The sequence below is a fragment of the Salvelinus fontinalis genome, chromosome 30 (assembly GCF_029448725.1).
Source record: "Salvelinus fontinalis isolate EN_2023a chromosome 30, ASM2944872v1, whole genome shotgun sequence".
Lineage (NCBI taxonomy): Eukaryota > Metazoa > Chordata > Actinopteri > Salmoniformes > Salmonidae > Salvelinus > Salvelinus fontinalis.
The window spans coordinates 27,921,982-27,939,780 of record NC_074694.1 but is presented as its reverse complement, the minus strand read 5'-3'; the positions used below and the strand labels follow the sequence as shown (position 1 = coordinate 27,939,780).

The window sequence follows — 17,799 nt, the reverse complement described above, 5'->3', positions numbered from 1 at the left end:
TATTACCTCGAGGATCTTGGCCAGTTTCTTGCTGCTCCTGAGTTCCACTGAGGCCTTGTAGATACATTCGTATCCAGCCTTCATCTCCTCTGTCTTCTCCTGCAGGGTCGTCTTAAAATGGAGGCTCCGCAGACGAGTCTTATACTCAGGGACCATCAGCATCTGGGCACACAGATTATGAACTTGAAAAATATTGTTACGATTGCTAGTATAGTAGCATACTACTGTGGTAAACTACTACTATATTATACAGTAAAATACTGAAATAGATATTTTTAAACATTCTAGCCACAGCCTAGACGGATTTTCACTACACCCGCAATAACATCTGCTAAACACGTGTATGTGACAAATAACATTTGATTTTATTTGACTGGACCAATATAGACAACGTCCCCAATCCACCATTTGGGAAACATTGACACAACAGTGTCTCTGTTACCTGCAGGACAAACTGGTCAGGGTCGCTGAGTTTGGCGGAGTCCTGGTCGAAGCGTTGATACTGTTTGACCTCCTGGTCATCGGGGGCGTAGAGCAGCAGCTGCTTGATGTGGGCCGGCTCTAGCCTGTCTGTGGTCATTGTCATCAGCACCTTACGCAGCTCACCTGGAGACAGCTTCAGGTGGGCGATCAGGATGGCTAAGGAGAGGAGAAATGGAATGGAGGGATGGAGGAGACTAGGTTTATTTTGGGATCTGTCACAAAAGAAACTGATACTCTTCCTGGGGTTCACAGAAAACACACTACAAAACAGTCCTTGACAGTCACAGGCCTTCATTGATCAAAAACAACAACAATAACAATACCATTCAACTGCTTCTGTAGAAATCAGAGAACCTGTGTTTGAGCCACGTGGCCATAGAAGGTATGTTCAGATCATTGAGATAAAGGTTCAGATCCCTGGGGGCTACGGCATGGTCATACTCACAGGCGTTGTAGGCCTTCTTATAAGACAGAATCTCCACCACGTCTTTCTTTTTGAAGCTCTCGGGCAGGAAGGCTGGCTCTGGAAGAGAGACTGACACATTTAATCACAGTGTAAGGATGCTGCTCTCCAGGCACCAGAGTTGGAAACACTAACAGGCACTAAAGATGGATGGGTAATGAGAGAAGAGAGGAGAGATAGGATGGGAGGTGGTGCCATATGGATAATGGATTTGATGAGCAGGTGAATGGAGGAGCTAAGTAGACCATGGGACAACTTGGTGAACTGTGAAGGCAAGAACATGGAATATCAGCAATACACTTACACTTTGAAACACAAAACAAGCCATGTTGAATTAAGGAATGTGATGTACTCTTACACAACAATGATATAAAATCATTATATTGCATTATATATGCAGGGCTCCCTTGCAAAAGAGACCTTCAATGGGACTCCATGTTAAAATAAATAAATATCAAATCAGAGACAATGACGGTAGAAGGACAATGTAAAAAAAATGCATCATAGAGGTGGTTTAACTGGTAAAACAGAAACAGTGATATGAACACATTATATGATATGACACTACGAGATGAGATGTTTGATGAAAAGAGGTCATAATAAAGAACTTACTGGAACTCTGTTGGGTACCAAAGTGCAGCTCTAGATCGAGGTACTTCACCATGTCACTCAGTTTGTCATAGTCAGGGTCCTCTCCAAGCTAAAGCAGACAAAGTACCTGTCAATGCATGTCTGAACAAAACAACAACAACAGTACTGATTCCAGGTTCAGGGTTAATATAATAGACTCCACACGCACCTGTCCCCAGATGGTCCCCTCAGAGTTCTCTACCTGCTCCCAGCGTAGCCTCTTGACACTCATGTGGTTGGTGTCCCCAGCACCGGGACTGGAATTGGGCAGTGGAGGCGGGTCGCATGGGGGCGGCAGTGGTGGAGGGGGCGGTGGGGGCACCTTGTGTTTCTGGAGCTCTGACACTGAGATAGGGGTCTCGTAGGTCTTTGAGTGAGGGGGCTGGGGAAGGTGACTCTGGGGCTGGGACAGGTGAGGGGCCTGGGGGGGGTGACTCTGGGGCTGGGACAGGTGAGGGGCCTGGGGGGGGTGACTCTGGGGCTGGGACAGGTGAAGAGGCTGGGGAGGGTGACTCTGGGTCTGGGACAGGTGTGGGGGCTGGGGGGGCAGGCTGTGACTCAGCTGGGGCTGGTAGGGCTGGTGGCTCAGCAGGGGCTGGTAGGGCTGGTGGTGAAGCTGGTGGTGCCTCTGGAGGGCGAGCTGGCTTTGCCTGTTGGGCTGAGGGGAGGGCTGGGGACACAGGATGGGCTGGGTCAGTGGCTGAGGCTGGCTGGCCTGGCGGGGCAGGTTCCTGGGGCGAGAGGGCTGGGGAGAGTAGCAAGGGGCCAGGGGGAGAGTCATCTGGGGTGCTTGGTGGTGGAAACGGCCCTGTAGTTCATCCCTGGTCGACAGCACCTTGTGTAGGGTCGGCCTGTTGTACGTGAAGGTCCGTGGAGGGGGCGGGGGAGGGGGGATGATTGGGTGCTGCGGCTGGAAGGACATGCGCGCCCGGGGGATGTGTTCGGGGGAAAAGTGAGAGAGGACCGAGGTAATGGGGAGGGGGTCGGAGAAGCCGAAGGGTGGTGGGGGTAGGGGGGTGGGGAAGGGCGGGGGCGGTGGGGCGCTCTGGGGGGGCGGGGGGATGGGGATGTGTTCTGACCCGGAGGAGTAGGTGAGGGAGGTGGCGTCATCGTTGCTGCTGATGTCCTCACTGCTGGCACTGCTCAGCTGACGGGGGAGGTAGCTCACTTCCTGCTCATCCTGGAAACTCATCTGGACACAGCAGATAATCATCATTCTCATACTTTATAAGTAGACACACCATGTCATCTGATTTACATATTATAACCTTATACAGTTTTCAGAAACCTTACAATCAGACGCACACATACTGTATAATCTGATGGTCATTTTATCACTGTATACATCCTGAATAGTCTGCACACAGCTTATAATCAACCTTTATTGTACGACGATAATGTATCTAATAATTTCCTATTCATATGCACCGCTTTTCTTCAGAAACAATGGAAACCAACACCATAAATACTGTATCTGTCGACGCAATAACAACTTCACATACTGTACCATCTGTATCTTATTCATAAACATTGGATTTACTACACTCTAGATACTTAAATAACTTGTTGTACATAACTGTTTCTTCACTCAATAACACTACTGTAGGCACAGATGACCTGTTGGCGAATTTGATCTGGTATCAACATTTCACACCAATTCTCTTAGAGCGCACATTGTCTAATTGTGACTCTCTGGCTCTCTCACCTCCTCACAGTGACTATCTCTTCATATACTGTCTCTGTCTCTCACCTCCTCACAGTGACTATCTCTTCATATACTGTCTCTGTCTCTCACCTCCTCACAGTGACTATCTCTTCATCTACTGTCTCTGTCTCTCACCTCCTCACAGTGACTATCTCTTCATCTACTGTTTCTGTCTCTCACCTCCTCACAGTGACTATCTCTTCATATACTGTCTCTGTCTATCACCTCCTCACAGTGACTATCTCATCATATACTGTCTCTGTCTCTCACCTCCTCACAGTGACTATCTATTAATCTACTGTCTCTGTCTCTCAACTCCTCACAGTGACTAAACCTTCATCTACTGTCTCTGTCTCTCACCTCCTCATAATCGTTCTCTCCAGGGAGGAAGTTATCCACCAGAGTGACACGGTGTCCCAGCTGTTCGCTCAGAGCGTCCAGGAACTTGTCCGTGTCCCTGCTCCGGGGGGGTCTGGAGAAGGTAAAGAGCTTCCTGCGTCTGGACGAGGGGCTGGTGGGGTCGTCAGAGTGCTGGGGAGACGGAGGGGGGCTCTCCAGGCTCACGTAAGGGTTGGAGTCAACGCTGCCAGGAGACGGGGTGGTTCCCTCATGATAGAACTCATACAGAGGGTCGGGCAGAGGCTCCTTCCATGTCAGAGACAGACCTGATTTACGGTTCCCTGTGGGGGGGAGAAGAATCGCTGCATTATTTCAAAGATATCTAACAGAGGACTTTGTGACTCAGCGTTTTATTTGGTTTAAATAAAACTTGACCCACGTGGCAGCTGTTTGTTCAATTTACTCTAAAGAAGTCTCTTAAAACCAGATGGGTTCCATCTTAAATGATCTCATGTGTCATCCTTAAAGCGAGCATGAGTGACAACGTTAATGATGATGTTGTTGTAACCTTTATGATATACTGACCATTGGCTTCAAGTGGTTGCCATGTCAACGGTGTGGGTGTGTGTGTGTGTGTGTGTGTGTGTGTGTGAGTCTGTGTTACCTGTGCTACCTTGACTGAGGGAGGAGCGAGCAGGAGACTGGCCATAGGCGTCAGTCTGTCCCAGCTCCTCAAAGTCTGGTAGGGTCAGTGGAGAGCAACGACTGTGACTCTGTTGCATGGCCTTCATGGCATTCTTCCCTGTGTACACACTTTCCAGCTCTGTGTACACTCCTGACATCTAGGGGTCGTAGGGGGTGTGAGCAGGCCGTTAGCACAAAGCACTAGGAACTCTTTATCACAAGGTCTGCTTATAAACTCTTTATGAATCATTACTAGATCGTTTGTTAACCATTATTAACATTGAGTAAAAATCCTAAACAACATGCGTCATATTTGTCTTTTTAAATGTTAACATACTGTAACTATGTAATACTATTTACAGACAGTTCGTGAGCAGACGTCCAGATAAAGTGTTTCCCAAAGCACTGGTAAAAGCATTGCAGTACAGCAGAGCCCTGTAAGTATTTCTCTTTATAAATAGATGGCTCATAATTAGCACCGCTGGCTCTGCATGGCTGACCATTGTGTTGCAGTTTATACCCACGTGATTCAGGTCAGGGGACTCTGGGAAGGAGGTGCCGTCTCCACACTGTCTCTCTCCAGGTGTCCCACTCCCTGGTGCATCCACATGTATCCCTGCGTCCACATGAAGGGACAAACAGTCATGAGGATCCACCTCCTCTCAAGCCCAGAGAGGAGGGGAGACAGCACGAGACAGCAGGAGACAGCAGGAAGCGGCATAATGTCCTTAACAGCATGGAGAAGCGACAGAGGCCTAGTGCATTTTGAGCTATGGGCTGGATCCTAACTTGAGATTTACTGTACACTACACAGTACACCTGTAACTTGAATTTCTGTACAAATCTCCCTTTGGCGTCAATGTGAGGTTTATGCTAAATTCCAAGTTACGGTAGGCATTTCTCAAGTTAGGATTTGGCCCTATGAGAGTAAAGATGGGCTTAATGCAATACTTGGTTTGGATAAATGTTCTCTGTTAGAAGCAGCAAGTCAACCCTCAGCCCTGGAGTGGCTAGTTGAGATGAAACCCTTCCAATCAAGGACAAGAACAAATAGTTGTTGAGCTGATCACATTCGTACCCATTCCCAGGTGTGTTCCGATGATGCAGTCGTCAGAGCTCCTCTCCCGTACGTTGCCTCTGTAGGAGGTACCTGACACACGCACTGAGCTGCTCCTCCTGTGGTGCTCCTGTCCTGCACCTGGCTCTGGCTCAGGCTCTGCTGCTGCATGCACACACACACACACACAAAAACATGCATGCACGCACACACACAGAGAGAAAGAGAGAAGAATTCAAATGAATTAGAATGACAGGAGGAAATATCTAAGAACATCCCACCGAACAATAAATATATTCTCTAGTTGTCAGCTATTTTCATTGTAACATCTAGTTGTCTACGTTTTTGCCTCTGCAAAGCATTGCCTGTAAAGATGCAAAGCAATCTTCCACTATGAAAGACAAAACATTATATAAAATCTAAACCGGTGAGAGCATAACCAGACAGAGAGCCCACATCTAACTCAACTCACTCACACACAACAGACCCAACCAAGCAGGCAGAGAGATGTTGCTAATGGCTAACCCACCTGCGGTCTTGAAGCCCAGGAAGCGGGAGATCTTGCTCTGACAGTGTTCCTGCTCCTCGTAGGTCAGCAGCTGGTAGATGAACTGCCAGATCACCTGCTTGGCTGGAGTGTCCAACACCGGGAACACATCAACAATCAGGGTGTCCACGTTCCTGAACACATACAATGAAGAAGTCACTATTTTAGATACTTCTGAACAACACAGACAAAAAAAAATCGAAATCGGACCTTTTTGTTGCTACAAAAAGTATTTTAAAACATGCTAAAATAAAAATAAATAAAAAACTCAAGCACACGGGTAATATTCATTCTTCCATTAATTGAATAGATATTTGAATCAATGTTTCATCAGGGTATTGGGGAGGTACAACTCAACTCCTACCAGTGTGCTGGAGTTTTTCTTCTTTTTATTATTAAGAATACTTTTTTCCCATGCACCTGGTAGCTTGTTAACGTGTGCAAGTTCACTTTCTCAGACATGCTCAAATAAAAGTATCAAAAGAAAATCCTACTTTCGAAAAGGTTTATTGCTATTCAGTAACGTTGATAGGGAATTTGTCTTGGTGACTCTTTGATTCTGTACTCTGTAAAATAACATGTATTGCTTTAGATTAGACAAGTTTACCATTATATAATGTATATAATTATATAATTTACATTTAGTGCATGTAATAAGATGTAATGAACCATATTAGGATTCAAGCAGATTATTGAGGGGTAGGATGTTATCTGGAAGGGAACTGTTAGATTATGTTTCTGTAACTCTCCTTTAGGGTAGGTAAACATAAAATGTATGTAATATTTGCTATTGATGTGTGAGCCATTTCAAATGTACACTGCTCAAAAAAATAAAGGGAACACTTAAATAACACAATGTAACTCCAAGTCAATCACACTTCTGTGAAATCAAACTGTCCACTTAGGAAGCAACACTGATTGACAATAAATTTCACATGCTGTTGTGCAAATGGAATAGACAAAAGGTGGAAATTATAGGCAATTAGCAAGACACCCCCCAAAACAGGAGTGATTCTGCAGGTGGTGACCACAGACCACTTCTCAGTTCCTATGCTTCCTGGCTGATGTTTTGGTCACTTTTGAATGCTGGCGGTGCTCTCACTCTAGTGGTAGCATGAGACGGAGTCTACAACCCACACAAGTGGCTCAGGTAGTGCAGTTCATACAGGATGGTACATCAATGCGAACTGTGGCAAAAAGGTTTGCTGTGTCTGTCAGCGTAGTGTCCAGAGCATGCAGGCGCTACCAGGAGACAGGCCAGTACATCAGGAGACGTGGAGGAGGCCGTAGGAGGGCAACAACCCAGCAGCAGGACCGCTACCTCCGCCTTTGTGCAAGGAGGTGCACTGCCAGCGCCCTGCAAAATGACCTCCAGCAGGCCACAAATGTGCATGTGTCTGCTCAAACGGTCAGAAACAGACTCCATGAGGGTGGTATGAGGGCCCGACGTCCACAGTTGGGGGTTGTTCTTACAGCCCAACACCGTGCAGGACGTTTGGCATTTGCCAGAGAACACCAAGATTGGCAAATTCGCCACTGGCGCCCTGTGCTCTTCACAGATGAAAGCAGGTTCACACTGAGCACATGAGCACATGTGACAGACGTGACAGAGTCTGGAGACGCCGTGGAGAACGTTCTGCTGCCTGCAACATCCTCCAGCATGACCGGTTTGGCGATAGGTCAGTCATGGTGTGGGGTGGCATTTCTTTGTGGGGCCGCACAGCCCTCCATGTGCTCGCCAGAGGTAGCCTGACTGCCATTAGGTACCGAGATGAGATCCTCAGACCCATTGTGAGACCATATGCGGACACATGCACATTTGTGGCCTGCTGGAGGTCATTTTGCAGGGCTCTGGCAGTGCACCTCCTTGCACAAAGGCGGAGGTACCGGTCCTGCTGCTGGGTTGTTGCCCTCCTACGGCCTCCTCCACGTCTCCTGATGTACTGGCCTGTCTCCTGGTAGCGCCTGCATGCTCTGGACACTACGCTGACAGACACAGCAAACCTTTTTGCCACAGTTCGCATTGATGTGCCATCCTGGATGAACTGCACTACCTGAGCCACTTGTGTGGGTTGTAGACTCCGTCTCATGCTACCACTAGAGTGAGAGCACCGCCAACATTCAAAAGTGACCAAAACATCAGCCAGGAAGCATAGGAACTGAGAAGTGGTCTGTGGTCACCACCTGCAGAATCACTCCTGTTTTGGGGGGTGTCTTGCTAATTGCCTATAATTTCCACCTTTTGTCTATTCCATTTGCACAACAGCATGTGAAATGTATTGTCAATCAGTGTTGCTTCCTAAGTGGACAGTTTGATTTCACAGAAGTGTGATTGACTTGGAGTTACATTGCGTTGTTTAAGTGTTCCCTTTATTTTTTTGAGCAGTGTATAAATCATCATTCCTGACATTTGAAAATAGATAAAATACCTTTATCTCTCTTTCCCCTCTCTCTCTCTCTCTCTCTCTCTCTCTCTCTCTCTCTCTCTCTCTCTCTCTCTATCTCTCTCTCCTACTTCCTCTCCATCCTCTAATACCCCCCCCCCCCCCCCCCCACCTGTGTTGGAAGAAGGTCTCCAGGGCCTTGCAAATGGTGTATCTCTCCTGTACAGTGAGCAGGTGATCCAGCTGCTGGCTAAAGGTACGTCCGTGGACCCTGATGCTGGGGGGGAGGATCTCAGCCACCCACTGTAGGGAGCTGAGGGGGACCGGGGAGCGGGACCTTGGGGCCACTGAAGGGGCCACGCTTGGGGAAGTGTCCTCCTGGTCCCCCTGGTCAGGAAGGGAGTAACCAGAGGGGCCGCTTTCCACCACCAGGGTTGGCATGGCACCACTGCCCTGCAGCATGGACACCACCTTCTCATGGGAACAGTTCCTGAAGACTCACACACACACACACAGTCACTGTCAGTAATAAAATCAATGTGGACACAATCTTGCAAGGATTTTGTCATTGGACTACCTCCTACAGACACTGAAAAGTACATAGAGTTACTATCTACAGTATTCAGTAGTGCGCTCTACTACTCACCCATGTGACCCATAGTTTACATGGTTACTAGGGTGGTATAATGAGGTATTTGTGGGTGATACTGTGGGTGATATTGTGCTATGGGTGGTGAAATATTGACAGAGCCCTCCTGAACAAATGTGATTCCAGCCAGGCTGTGTTCTAATGGGCCCTCCTACACTTCTTCATGATCAGAATAAAAAGGAAAAATAAGTCAGTTTAAAGGGCGTAAAAGGACTTCCCACAAGAAGTTTTCTCAAATACCATTCCACACACACATCCACGCATGTGCGTGCACACAGAAACACACCAAGCCCAGCTTGACTCACTCTCTTGTGAGCATCATAAGGTGAAGTAAAGTCATAACAGGTTTGTGTACCTCATGTCCAGCCCATTGAGGAAAAGGATACGGTCGCCTGGTTTGAGACCACAGTCTTCAGCAGGGCTGTCTGAAGAGAGACAAGGGGACGAGAGTCAGAGAGAAACGGAGGGAAGACACATAACAATCCATGATGATGCGCAAAAACATAACATTTATAAAAGCCTCATTAATCAAATCAGTACGTGGTATTTGACTGTTGTTGTGTTTGTGCAACATGTGTTGTCTGATGTATTGGGTTATGCCGGTAGGCCTTTAGGAACCAATTTAGAATAATATTATTATCTATCGTTCTTAAGTAGGTGTGAAGTACCACATGGCCATGCAGGCTCTCTGACACGAGACAGTGTGTTCTTATGGATGCCTGTACATCACGATCTTATCTCATCCACCCACAGCATCTCCATATACAGCTGTCCTGAGTCAGTGAGTAACTTACTGCCGGCCTCTGCTCAGATCTGTAGTGGGTGGACGGCATCATATATACACACACACACACACACACACACACACCTCCCTCGCCTCAGCCCTGACAAAGATGAGCATCCGGTAAAACCCATATTATACTCTGGTACAACATTTGACATTTTAGTAATTTAGCAGACACTCTTATCCAGAGCAATTGGAATTAAGTAACTTGCTCAAGGGCATATCAACAGATTTTTCAACTAGTTGGCTTGGAGATTTGAACCAGCTACCTTTCGGTTTCTGGCCCAACACTCTTAACCACTAGGCTACCTGCTGCCCCAACCTCTGCATTTAGAAGCACAGCAGAACATCTCCATCACTGCACACAGCAACATCCACATCCATCCATGTATTCACCCTCCTCTTATCCCCTTAAATGGCCCTTAATCAAACTAATACAACAATAAAAGCATGACCCAGCATGACTGTCCTGTCTGTCTTATTGTACAGTGGGTGGATGTTGGACAATGTGTACTTAACAAATACAATTTGATTTGATTAGCTATTGACTCAGAGACATGCCTCCACCTCCTGAAACATACTGTATATTCAGGTAACACCCCTCTAGATCAGATCAACCCAACAACAACCTCCACTACTGACCACAGCATCCCCAACACCTAACAACCTCCACTACTGACCACAGCATCCCCAACACCTAACAACCTCCACTACTGACCACAGCATCCCCAACACCTAACAACCTCCACTACTGACCACAGCATCCCCAACACCTAACAACCTCCACTACTGACCACAGCATCCCCAACACCTAACAACCTCTACTACTGACCACAGCATCCCCAACACCTAACAACCTCCACTACTGACCACAGCATCCCCAACACCTAACAACCTCCACTACTGACCACAGCATCCCCAACACCTAACAACCTCCACTACTGACCACAGCATCCCCAACACCTAACAACCTCCACTACTGACCACAGCATCCCCAACACCTAACAACCTCCACTACTGACCACAGCATCCCCAACACCTAACAACCTCCACTACTGACCACAGCATCCCCAACACCTAACAACCTCCACTACTGACCACAGCATCCCCAACACATAACAACCTCCACTACTGACCACAGCATCCCCAACACCTAACAACCTCCACTAATGACCACAGCATCCCCAACACCTAACAACCTCCACTACTGACCACAGCATCCCCAACACCTAACAACCTCCACTACTGACCACAGCATCCCAAACACCTAACAACCTCCACTACTGACCACAGAATCCCAAACACCTAACAACCTCCACTACTGACCACATCATCCCCAACATCTAACAACCTCCACTACTGACCACAGCATCCCCAACACCTAACAACCTCCACTACTGACCACAGCATCCCCAACACCTAACAACTTCCACTACTGACCACAGCATCCCTAACACCTAACAACCTCCACTACTGACCACAGCATCCCCAACATCTAACAACCTCCACTACTGACCACAGCATCCCCAACACCTAACAACCTCCACTACTGACCACAGCATCCCCAACACCTAACAACCTCCACTACTGACCACAGCATCCCCAACACCTAACAACCTCCACTACTGACCACAGCATCCCAAACACCTAACAACCTCCACTACTGAACACAGCATCCCCAACACCTAACAACCTCCACTACTGACCACAGCATCCCAAACACCTAACAACCTTCACTACTGACCACAGCATCCCAAACACCTAACAACCTCTACTACTGACCACAGCATCCCCAACACCTAACAACCTCCACTACTGACCACAGCATCCCCAACACCTAACAACCTCCACTACTGACCACAGCATCCCCAACACCTAACAACCTCCACTACTGACCACAGCATCCCCAACACCTAACAACCTCCACTACTGACCACAGCATCCCCAACACCTAACAACCTCCACTACTGACCACAGCATCCCCAACACCTAACAACCTCCACTACTGACCACAGCATCCCCAACACCTAACAACCTCCACTACTGACCACAGCATCCCCAACACCTAACAACCTCCACTACTGACCACAGCATCCAAAACACCTAACAACCTCCACTACTGACCAAATAATCCAAAACACCTAACAACCTCCACTACTGACCACAGCATCCCCAACACCTAACAACCTCTACTACTGACCACAGCATCCCCAACACCTAACAACCTCCACTACTGACCACAGCACCCCCAACACCTAACAACCTCCACTACTGACCACAGCATCCCAAACACCTAACAACCTTCACTACTGACCACAGCATCCCCAACACCTAACAACCTCCACTACTGACAACAGCATCCCACTTGCCCAGCATCCCAATGACTTGCCTAGTTAAATAAAGGTTAAATAAATACATAAAATACTGATCACAACATCCCAAACACATAACACCCACTACTGACTACAGCATCCCCAACAGCCAACAACACCCACCTGATACCAGCCCAGTGTTACCCAACACAAAACATAGAACTTCATCCACCCAACGCACCACATAGAGAAGTGTAATCAGCAGTGCGTCATAACTTACCTGGGATGACAGAGTCGATACAGACAGGGGCATGCCCCCTCAGGGTGAACCCAAAACTCTTCTTCCCTCTGTAAACCCTTACTGTCCTAGGAGGAGCACGGAGGCTGAGGGAACATTACAAAGTGTCTATTATTTTCTGTCAGAACATACATTTGTATACATTTTTACAGTAGAAGTAGTAAAAGATATAGTTGTAACATTATAGTTGTAATATTTCAGGAACTTTATTACTACCTTTGTTGTGTACTGATGTTTTATCAATGGGCTTTCAACAGCTTTCAACTGTATTTATCAAGTACTACTGGTGTTTAGAATAGCCTAGCATTCTCAACAGTAAATAACAATTCTACAGGGATTTCATATTATCATGCCCACATCACGCTGTCTGTTATGTAACTATATTGTTATGTAACTTGAACAATAAAGGAATGTGAATGAGTAAAAAATAAACAGCAGCTAGTGTGTCCAGTAGGAATACCACATAACAGGTGTAACTTCCAGCTCAGACAGTGATGCCTCTGTTCCCTGGCTCCCAGAAAGAAGCATTACCATCAAAGACTGGGATGGAGATATCACAGTTGCCATGGAAACTACTCAAGGCAACATCATATATATAAACAGAGTTCCATAAAGCAGAATCAAATCAAATACAATTTATTTATACAGCCCTTCGTACATCAGCTGATATCTCAAAGTGCTGTACAGAAACCCAGCCTAAAACCCCAAACAGCAAGCAATGCAGGTGTAGAAGCACGGTGGCTAGGAAAAACTCTCTAGAAAGGCCAAAACCTAGGAAGAAACCTAGAGAGGAACCAGGCTATGAGGGGTGGCCAGTCCTCTTCTGGCTGTGCCGGGTGGAGATTATAACAGAAGAAGGAGAGGAGAGGAAACGGATCAAATCCACTATTTGATTGTCTTTATGCTTGTTATGTAAGACGGGACAGATGAAAAGTATTCAAATAGGTTTTTAGAGTACTGTACTGTGCTATACGTACAGCGACACAGAGGTTAGGCTCGGCACTGCAAAGCACTGGGGATAAGAAACTGGTGCGTTAGAAAAGGTGAAGAAAACAGATCTCATCTCTCCCCTCATCTACCATTTGTACTTTATATACATCAGTACCATTCCATAACCCAAGAAGCAGCACAGAAGAGGAGCTAAAAACATGATGTTGATGATTCAATTAACAATCAATCAAGTAACCTATCATCACTGGAGATTTCAATATTGCTCTATTCACTATTCCATATTGACTTGAAACCTTACCCCTCGAAAGGCAGTTTACCATAAATAATGGTAGATGATTACACAGGACATATTCCAACATGCTGCTCATTAGGATATAGGCCATGGGGAGGGGAGGGGGCTGTTGGTAAAACATGGACTTGAGTCTACTGCAAAGTGTATCTGTAAAACTGGAATGGAGTGAGCTACTGTATGGCTTGAGCTGAGACTGCTGTATGGTACTGACTTTCTGAGTCATAATCTTAATTCCTCCATGTTATTATAGGTTGGACACTGAAAGCTATAATCGTTATAATATTAGGTGAGTAAACAAACTCAATGGTTAACAGAGACTGTTCCCTGATCAACAGGTGCTTCCAAATGATCTATCAACAAACATCACATTTAAACATTTAGAGAATTACCCAGATGTTACCCAGCGGGTTGGAACACTTATTTTTAAAATGTCATTCAGAAGTAATTTTAAGTCCAATACATGTCCATTATTTCCAGCTCCAACCACACAAACAGCATATTCAAAATCTTCTCTCTCTCAGGTGAGTGGGAGTCATAGCTAAATACACCATACTGCATACTAACCTCTGATTGGCTCCTGATTGATGCACAGGTATGCCCGACATAGACTTCCTGTACCCCCTCTCTCCTCTCTCCTTTCCCCCTCCATCCTCCCCGGGGTCCCGGGGTACTGAGCTGGCCCGTTTGGAGCCGTAGTGGCGGTCGGGGTGGTCCTCGCTGCGGCTACGTCTCAGACGGCCCTGTGGACCCGGCTCGCTGATGCTCTTACTGCGACAGATCCTCTGGATCAGGCTCTGGGAAACGGCCTCGTCAAAGCGCTGCCGGTGCTTCTTGGGGATGAAGATCCTGGTGAACATGGTGAGAGAGGGACCAGCATGTAAAGAGGAAGAGAAAGTAGGGGGAAGGGTGGAGAGGTGGATGGGTGGAGTTCCCCCTGGATCCAAGGGGCTACCACCAGGTAGACCTCAGCAGTCACCCCTCAACAGTCTGTCACCTCTGCCCAGAGGAATCAGAGATGATGAAGACAGAGATTATGTAGATCTCCGGGAATCAGAAGGTGTTACTAGATACCTCAGTAGTCTGTATCAACTCTGGTGCCCAAAACCACACCACGCATACCAAAGCCCTGATCTGAGATTCAGAGGAAAAAGTCAGAGCTAGAACTGAGAAACAAGCATCCAGGTTGGAGAAGAAAATTCACACAGCTGAATACATATCACTGTTGACTTGGTGAAAGAGAATCATCATAAAACATACTTAGAAATCCATAGATTGACGAGAAACAAAACAAACACACTTCTTCTAAAAAGTCGCTGTGTTTCCATTTAGTCGCTGTAGTCCATGGATAAAGAAGAGAAGTGAAGGTTGGATAGCGAGAAAGAGGGAGAGAGATGTCTATAGAGCTAGTCAGTGAGCCAGCCCTCTGTGCAGTGGCGTCATTTGCTACAGTGTGGATTCACTCTGCTGCAGATACCAACACAGAAACAGCAAAGGTGTGGGAGTCAGCAATATATTACTCTATCACTTTTCTCTCCATTTCTCCCTCTCTTGCTCTCCCTCTTGCTGTCATCTATCTATCTGCCTGCCTGACTATCTATCTGAGGAGCAGAACAATAGCTTTTCTGAGCATCTCTAGGAACTGTGGGATTCTCAGAGGGAGAATGATATGAGGTGAAGGATTATCATCTTCTCATCATGTAGACAACCACACTGATCAAAGCCATTGTCTTGTCTGTCTTTAATAACATAACCAAGATAACCTCTATTTCCTCACAAACCCGGGTCCGGGAGTAAAAAAAGCTGACTAGCATAGGCTAGCATAGCGTCACAAGTAAATAGTAGCATCTAAATATCTTAAATCACAAGTCCAAGACACCAGATGAAAGATACACATCTTGTGAATCCAGCCATCATTTCTGATTTTTAAAATGTTTTACAGGGAAGACAATATGTAAATCTATTAGCTAACCACACAAAAGACACCACTTTTTTTACTCCACCCTTTTCTTACTGCATCAGTAGCTATCACAAATTCGACCAAATAAAGATATAAATAGCCACTAACCAAGAAACACTTTCATCAGATGACAGTCTGATAACATATGCTGTACAATAAATATGTTTTGTTAGAAAAATGTGATTATTTCAGGTATAAATCATAGTTTACCATTGCAGCCACCATCACAACTCTCACCAAAGCAACTAGAATAACTACAGAGACCATTGTGTATTAGCTAATTACTCATCATAAAACATTTCTTAAAATACACAGCGTACAGCAAATGAAAGACACAGATCTTGTGAATCCAGCCAATATTTCAGATTTTCTAAGTGTTTTACAGCGAAAACACAATATAGCGTTATATTAGCTTACCACAATAGCAAACATCACAACAGCATTGATTCAAGCCAAAATAGCGATAACGTATAAACCACCAAAATATATTAATTTTTTCACTAACCTTCTCAGAACTCTTCAGATGACAGTCCTATAACATCATATTACACAATGCATATAGAGTTTGTTCGAAAATGTGTATATTTAGCGCCACAAATCGTGGTTATACAATGAGAAAAGTAGCAAAGCTGCCCAGAAAATGTCAGGAGAAATCTTTGGAGAGGCACCTATTCTAATCAATAAATAATCATAAACTTGACTAAAAAATACAGGTTGGACAGCAATTGAAAGACAAATTAGTTCTTAATGCAATCGCTGGGTTACATTTTTAAAATGAACGTTACTTCAAAATACAAGGTGCGATAAAGCGAGGCTGCACTGCAATTAATGGCGGCTTATGCATTTGACATTTTTCAACAGAACAACGAATTAACAGCATAAATAGTTCTTACTTTTTGATGAACTCTCATCAGAATCTTGGGAAAGGTGTCCTTTGTCCAAAAGAATCGTTGCTAGGTTGTATAACGTCCTCTTCAACGTTGCAATTAGCAGTAAACATTAGCATGAGAGAGAGAGATACCCAACCCCCTAGAACGCCAGGAAATGAAATACCCGAAAATCGCAATATACTGACATAAACTGATATAATTTGGTTTAAAATAACAAGATTATGATGTCTTTAAAGCCTATATCGAATAAAAACACAGCCGGAAATGTCTAAGATCTATAACCGATGGTTCTAGTACAATATGCCAAGGTCCTCAGTGCGTCAGAGCGAAGAGGGAAAAGAACAGACACGTCTTTGCCAAGTGATTTATAACCTTTGAGATTTACGTAGAGACTCCATTTCAAGTCTCCCTATTCGCTAACATCCAGTGGAAGGCGTATGGAGTGCATCTCAACCAATAGAAGACAGCCAGATTTATACACAGGTCTCAGAACAGCCAGCAAAATTCTGCATTCTCTCATACACATAGGAAAATTGCTCTAAGTCCAGTTCTGTTTCACTCACAGATATAAGTTAAACGGTTTTAGAAACTAGAGAGTGTTTTCTATCCAATAGTAATAATAATATGAATATTGTACGCGCAAGAATTGAGTACGAGGCAGTTTAATTTGGGAACGTCATTATTACAAAGTGCTAACAGCTCCCCCTATTGACAAGAAGTTTTAACAGCAGTATGGTGTTATTTAATCAGAGAACTAATTGTTTGCTAATTGAAGATATAAAACATACGGTTCATTACAGCAATTGTGACACAGATGTAAAAGCAACAGCTGATGATGAAAACAACACACACACACACACACACACACCACACGCACACACACACAGAGGGCAGCGGACAGCTGGTTTAAACAGGAACGGTGTGTATGCATTAGCAAATTAGAACTGATGAACAACATTGCATTAATACAGATGGGAATGTTTATGGGAATTAAAACAAATGCTCCCAATTAACACATCATCCAATACAGTGTCACGTCCTGACCTTAGAGATCCTTTTATTCTCTATTTTGGTTAGGTCAGGGTGTGACTAGGGTGGGCAATCTAGTTTTCCTATTTCTTTGTTTGGCCTGGTAGGGTTCCCAATCAGAGGCAGCTGTATATCGTTGTCTCTGATTGGGGATCATACTTAGGCAGCCTTTTTTCCACCTTTAGTTTGTGGGATCTTGATTTTGTATAGTTGCTGTGTAGCCTGCAGAACTTTACGTTCGTTTTGTATTTGGTTGTTTTTTGGTGTTATTTTAAATAAAGTAAGATGTTCGCCTACCACGCTGCACCTTGGTCTCCTCATTCAAACGACGAGCGTAACAGAAGA

At 45.4% G+C, this 17,799-nt stretch overlaps 1 protein-coding gene across 7 annotated transcripts in view; it reads right to left on the bottom strand.

Annotated features, from left to right (window-relative positions):
• The window catches only part of grid2ipb (glutamate receptor, ionotropic, delta 2 (Grid2) interacting protein, b), a 45,013-nt gene that overhangs the window by 3,337 nt on the left and 23,877 nt on the right, over positions 1-17,799 (bottom strand). For 2 of the 7 annotated variants that reach the window (XM_055890261.1, XM_055890266.1), the window contains exons 6-20: positions 14,143-14,424; positions 12,318-12,421; positions 9,297-9,366; positions 8,465-8,782; positions 6,403-6,474; positions 5,891-6,042; positions 5,383-5,526; positions 4,829-4,920; positions 4,285-4,462; positions 3,642-3,961; positions 1,746-2,768; positions 1,559-1,646; positions 929-1,018; positions 443-639; positions 7-162 (exon numbers count right to left, since the gene is read on the bottom strand). In XM_055890261.1, coding sequence (XP_055746236.1) covers positions 7-162; positions 443-639; positions 929-1,018; positions 1,559-1,646; positions 1,746-2,768; positions 3,642-3,961; positions 4,285-4,462; positions 4,829-4,920; positions 5,383-5,526; positions 5,891-6,042; positions 6,403-6,474; positions 8,465-8,782; positions 9,297-9,366; positions 12,318-12,421; positions 14,143-14,424 — 3,286 coding nt within the window. The remainder of the gene's footprint in view (positions 1-6; positions 163-442; positions 640-928; positions 1,019-1,558; positions 1,647-1,745; positions 2,769-3,641; positions 3,962-4,284; positions 4,463-4,828; positions 4,921-5,382; positions 5,527-5,890; positions 6,043-6,402; positions 6,475-8,464; positions 8,783-9,296; positions 9,367-12,317; positions 12,422-14,142; positions 14,425-17,799) is intronic. The other 5 variants (XM_055890262.1, XM_055890267.1, XM_055890263.1 and 2 more) reach the window with 4 other exon arrangements.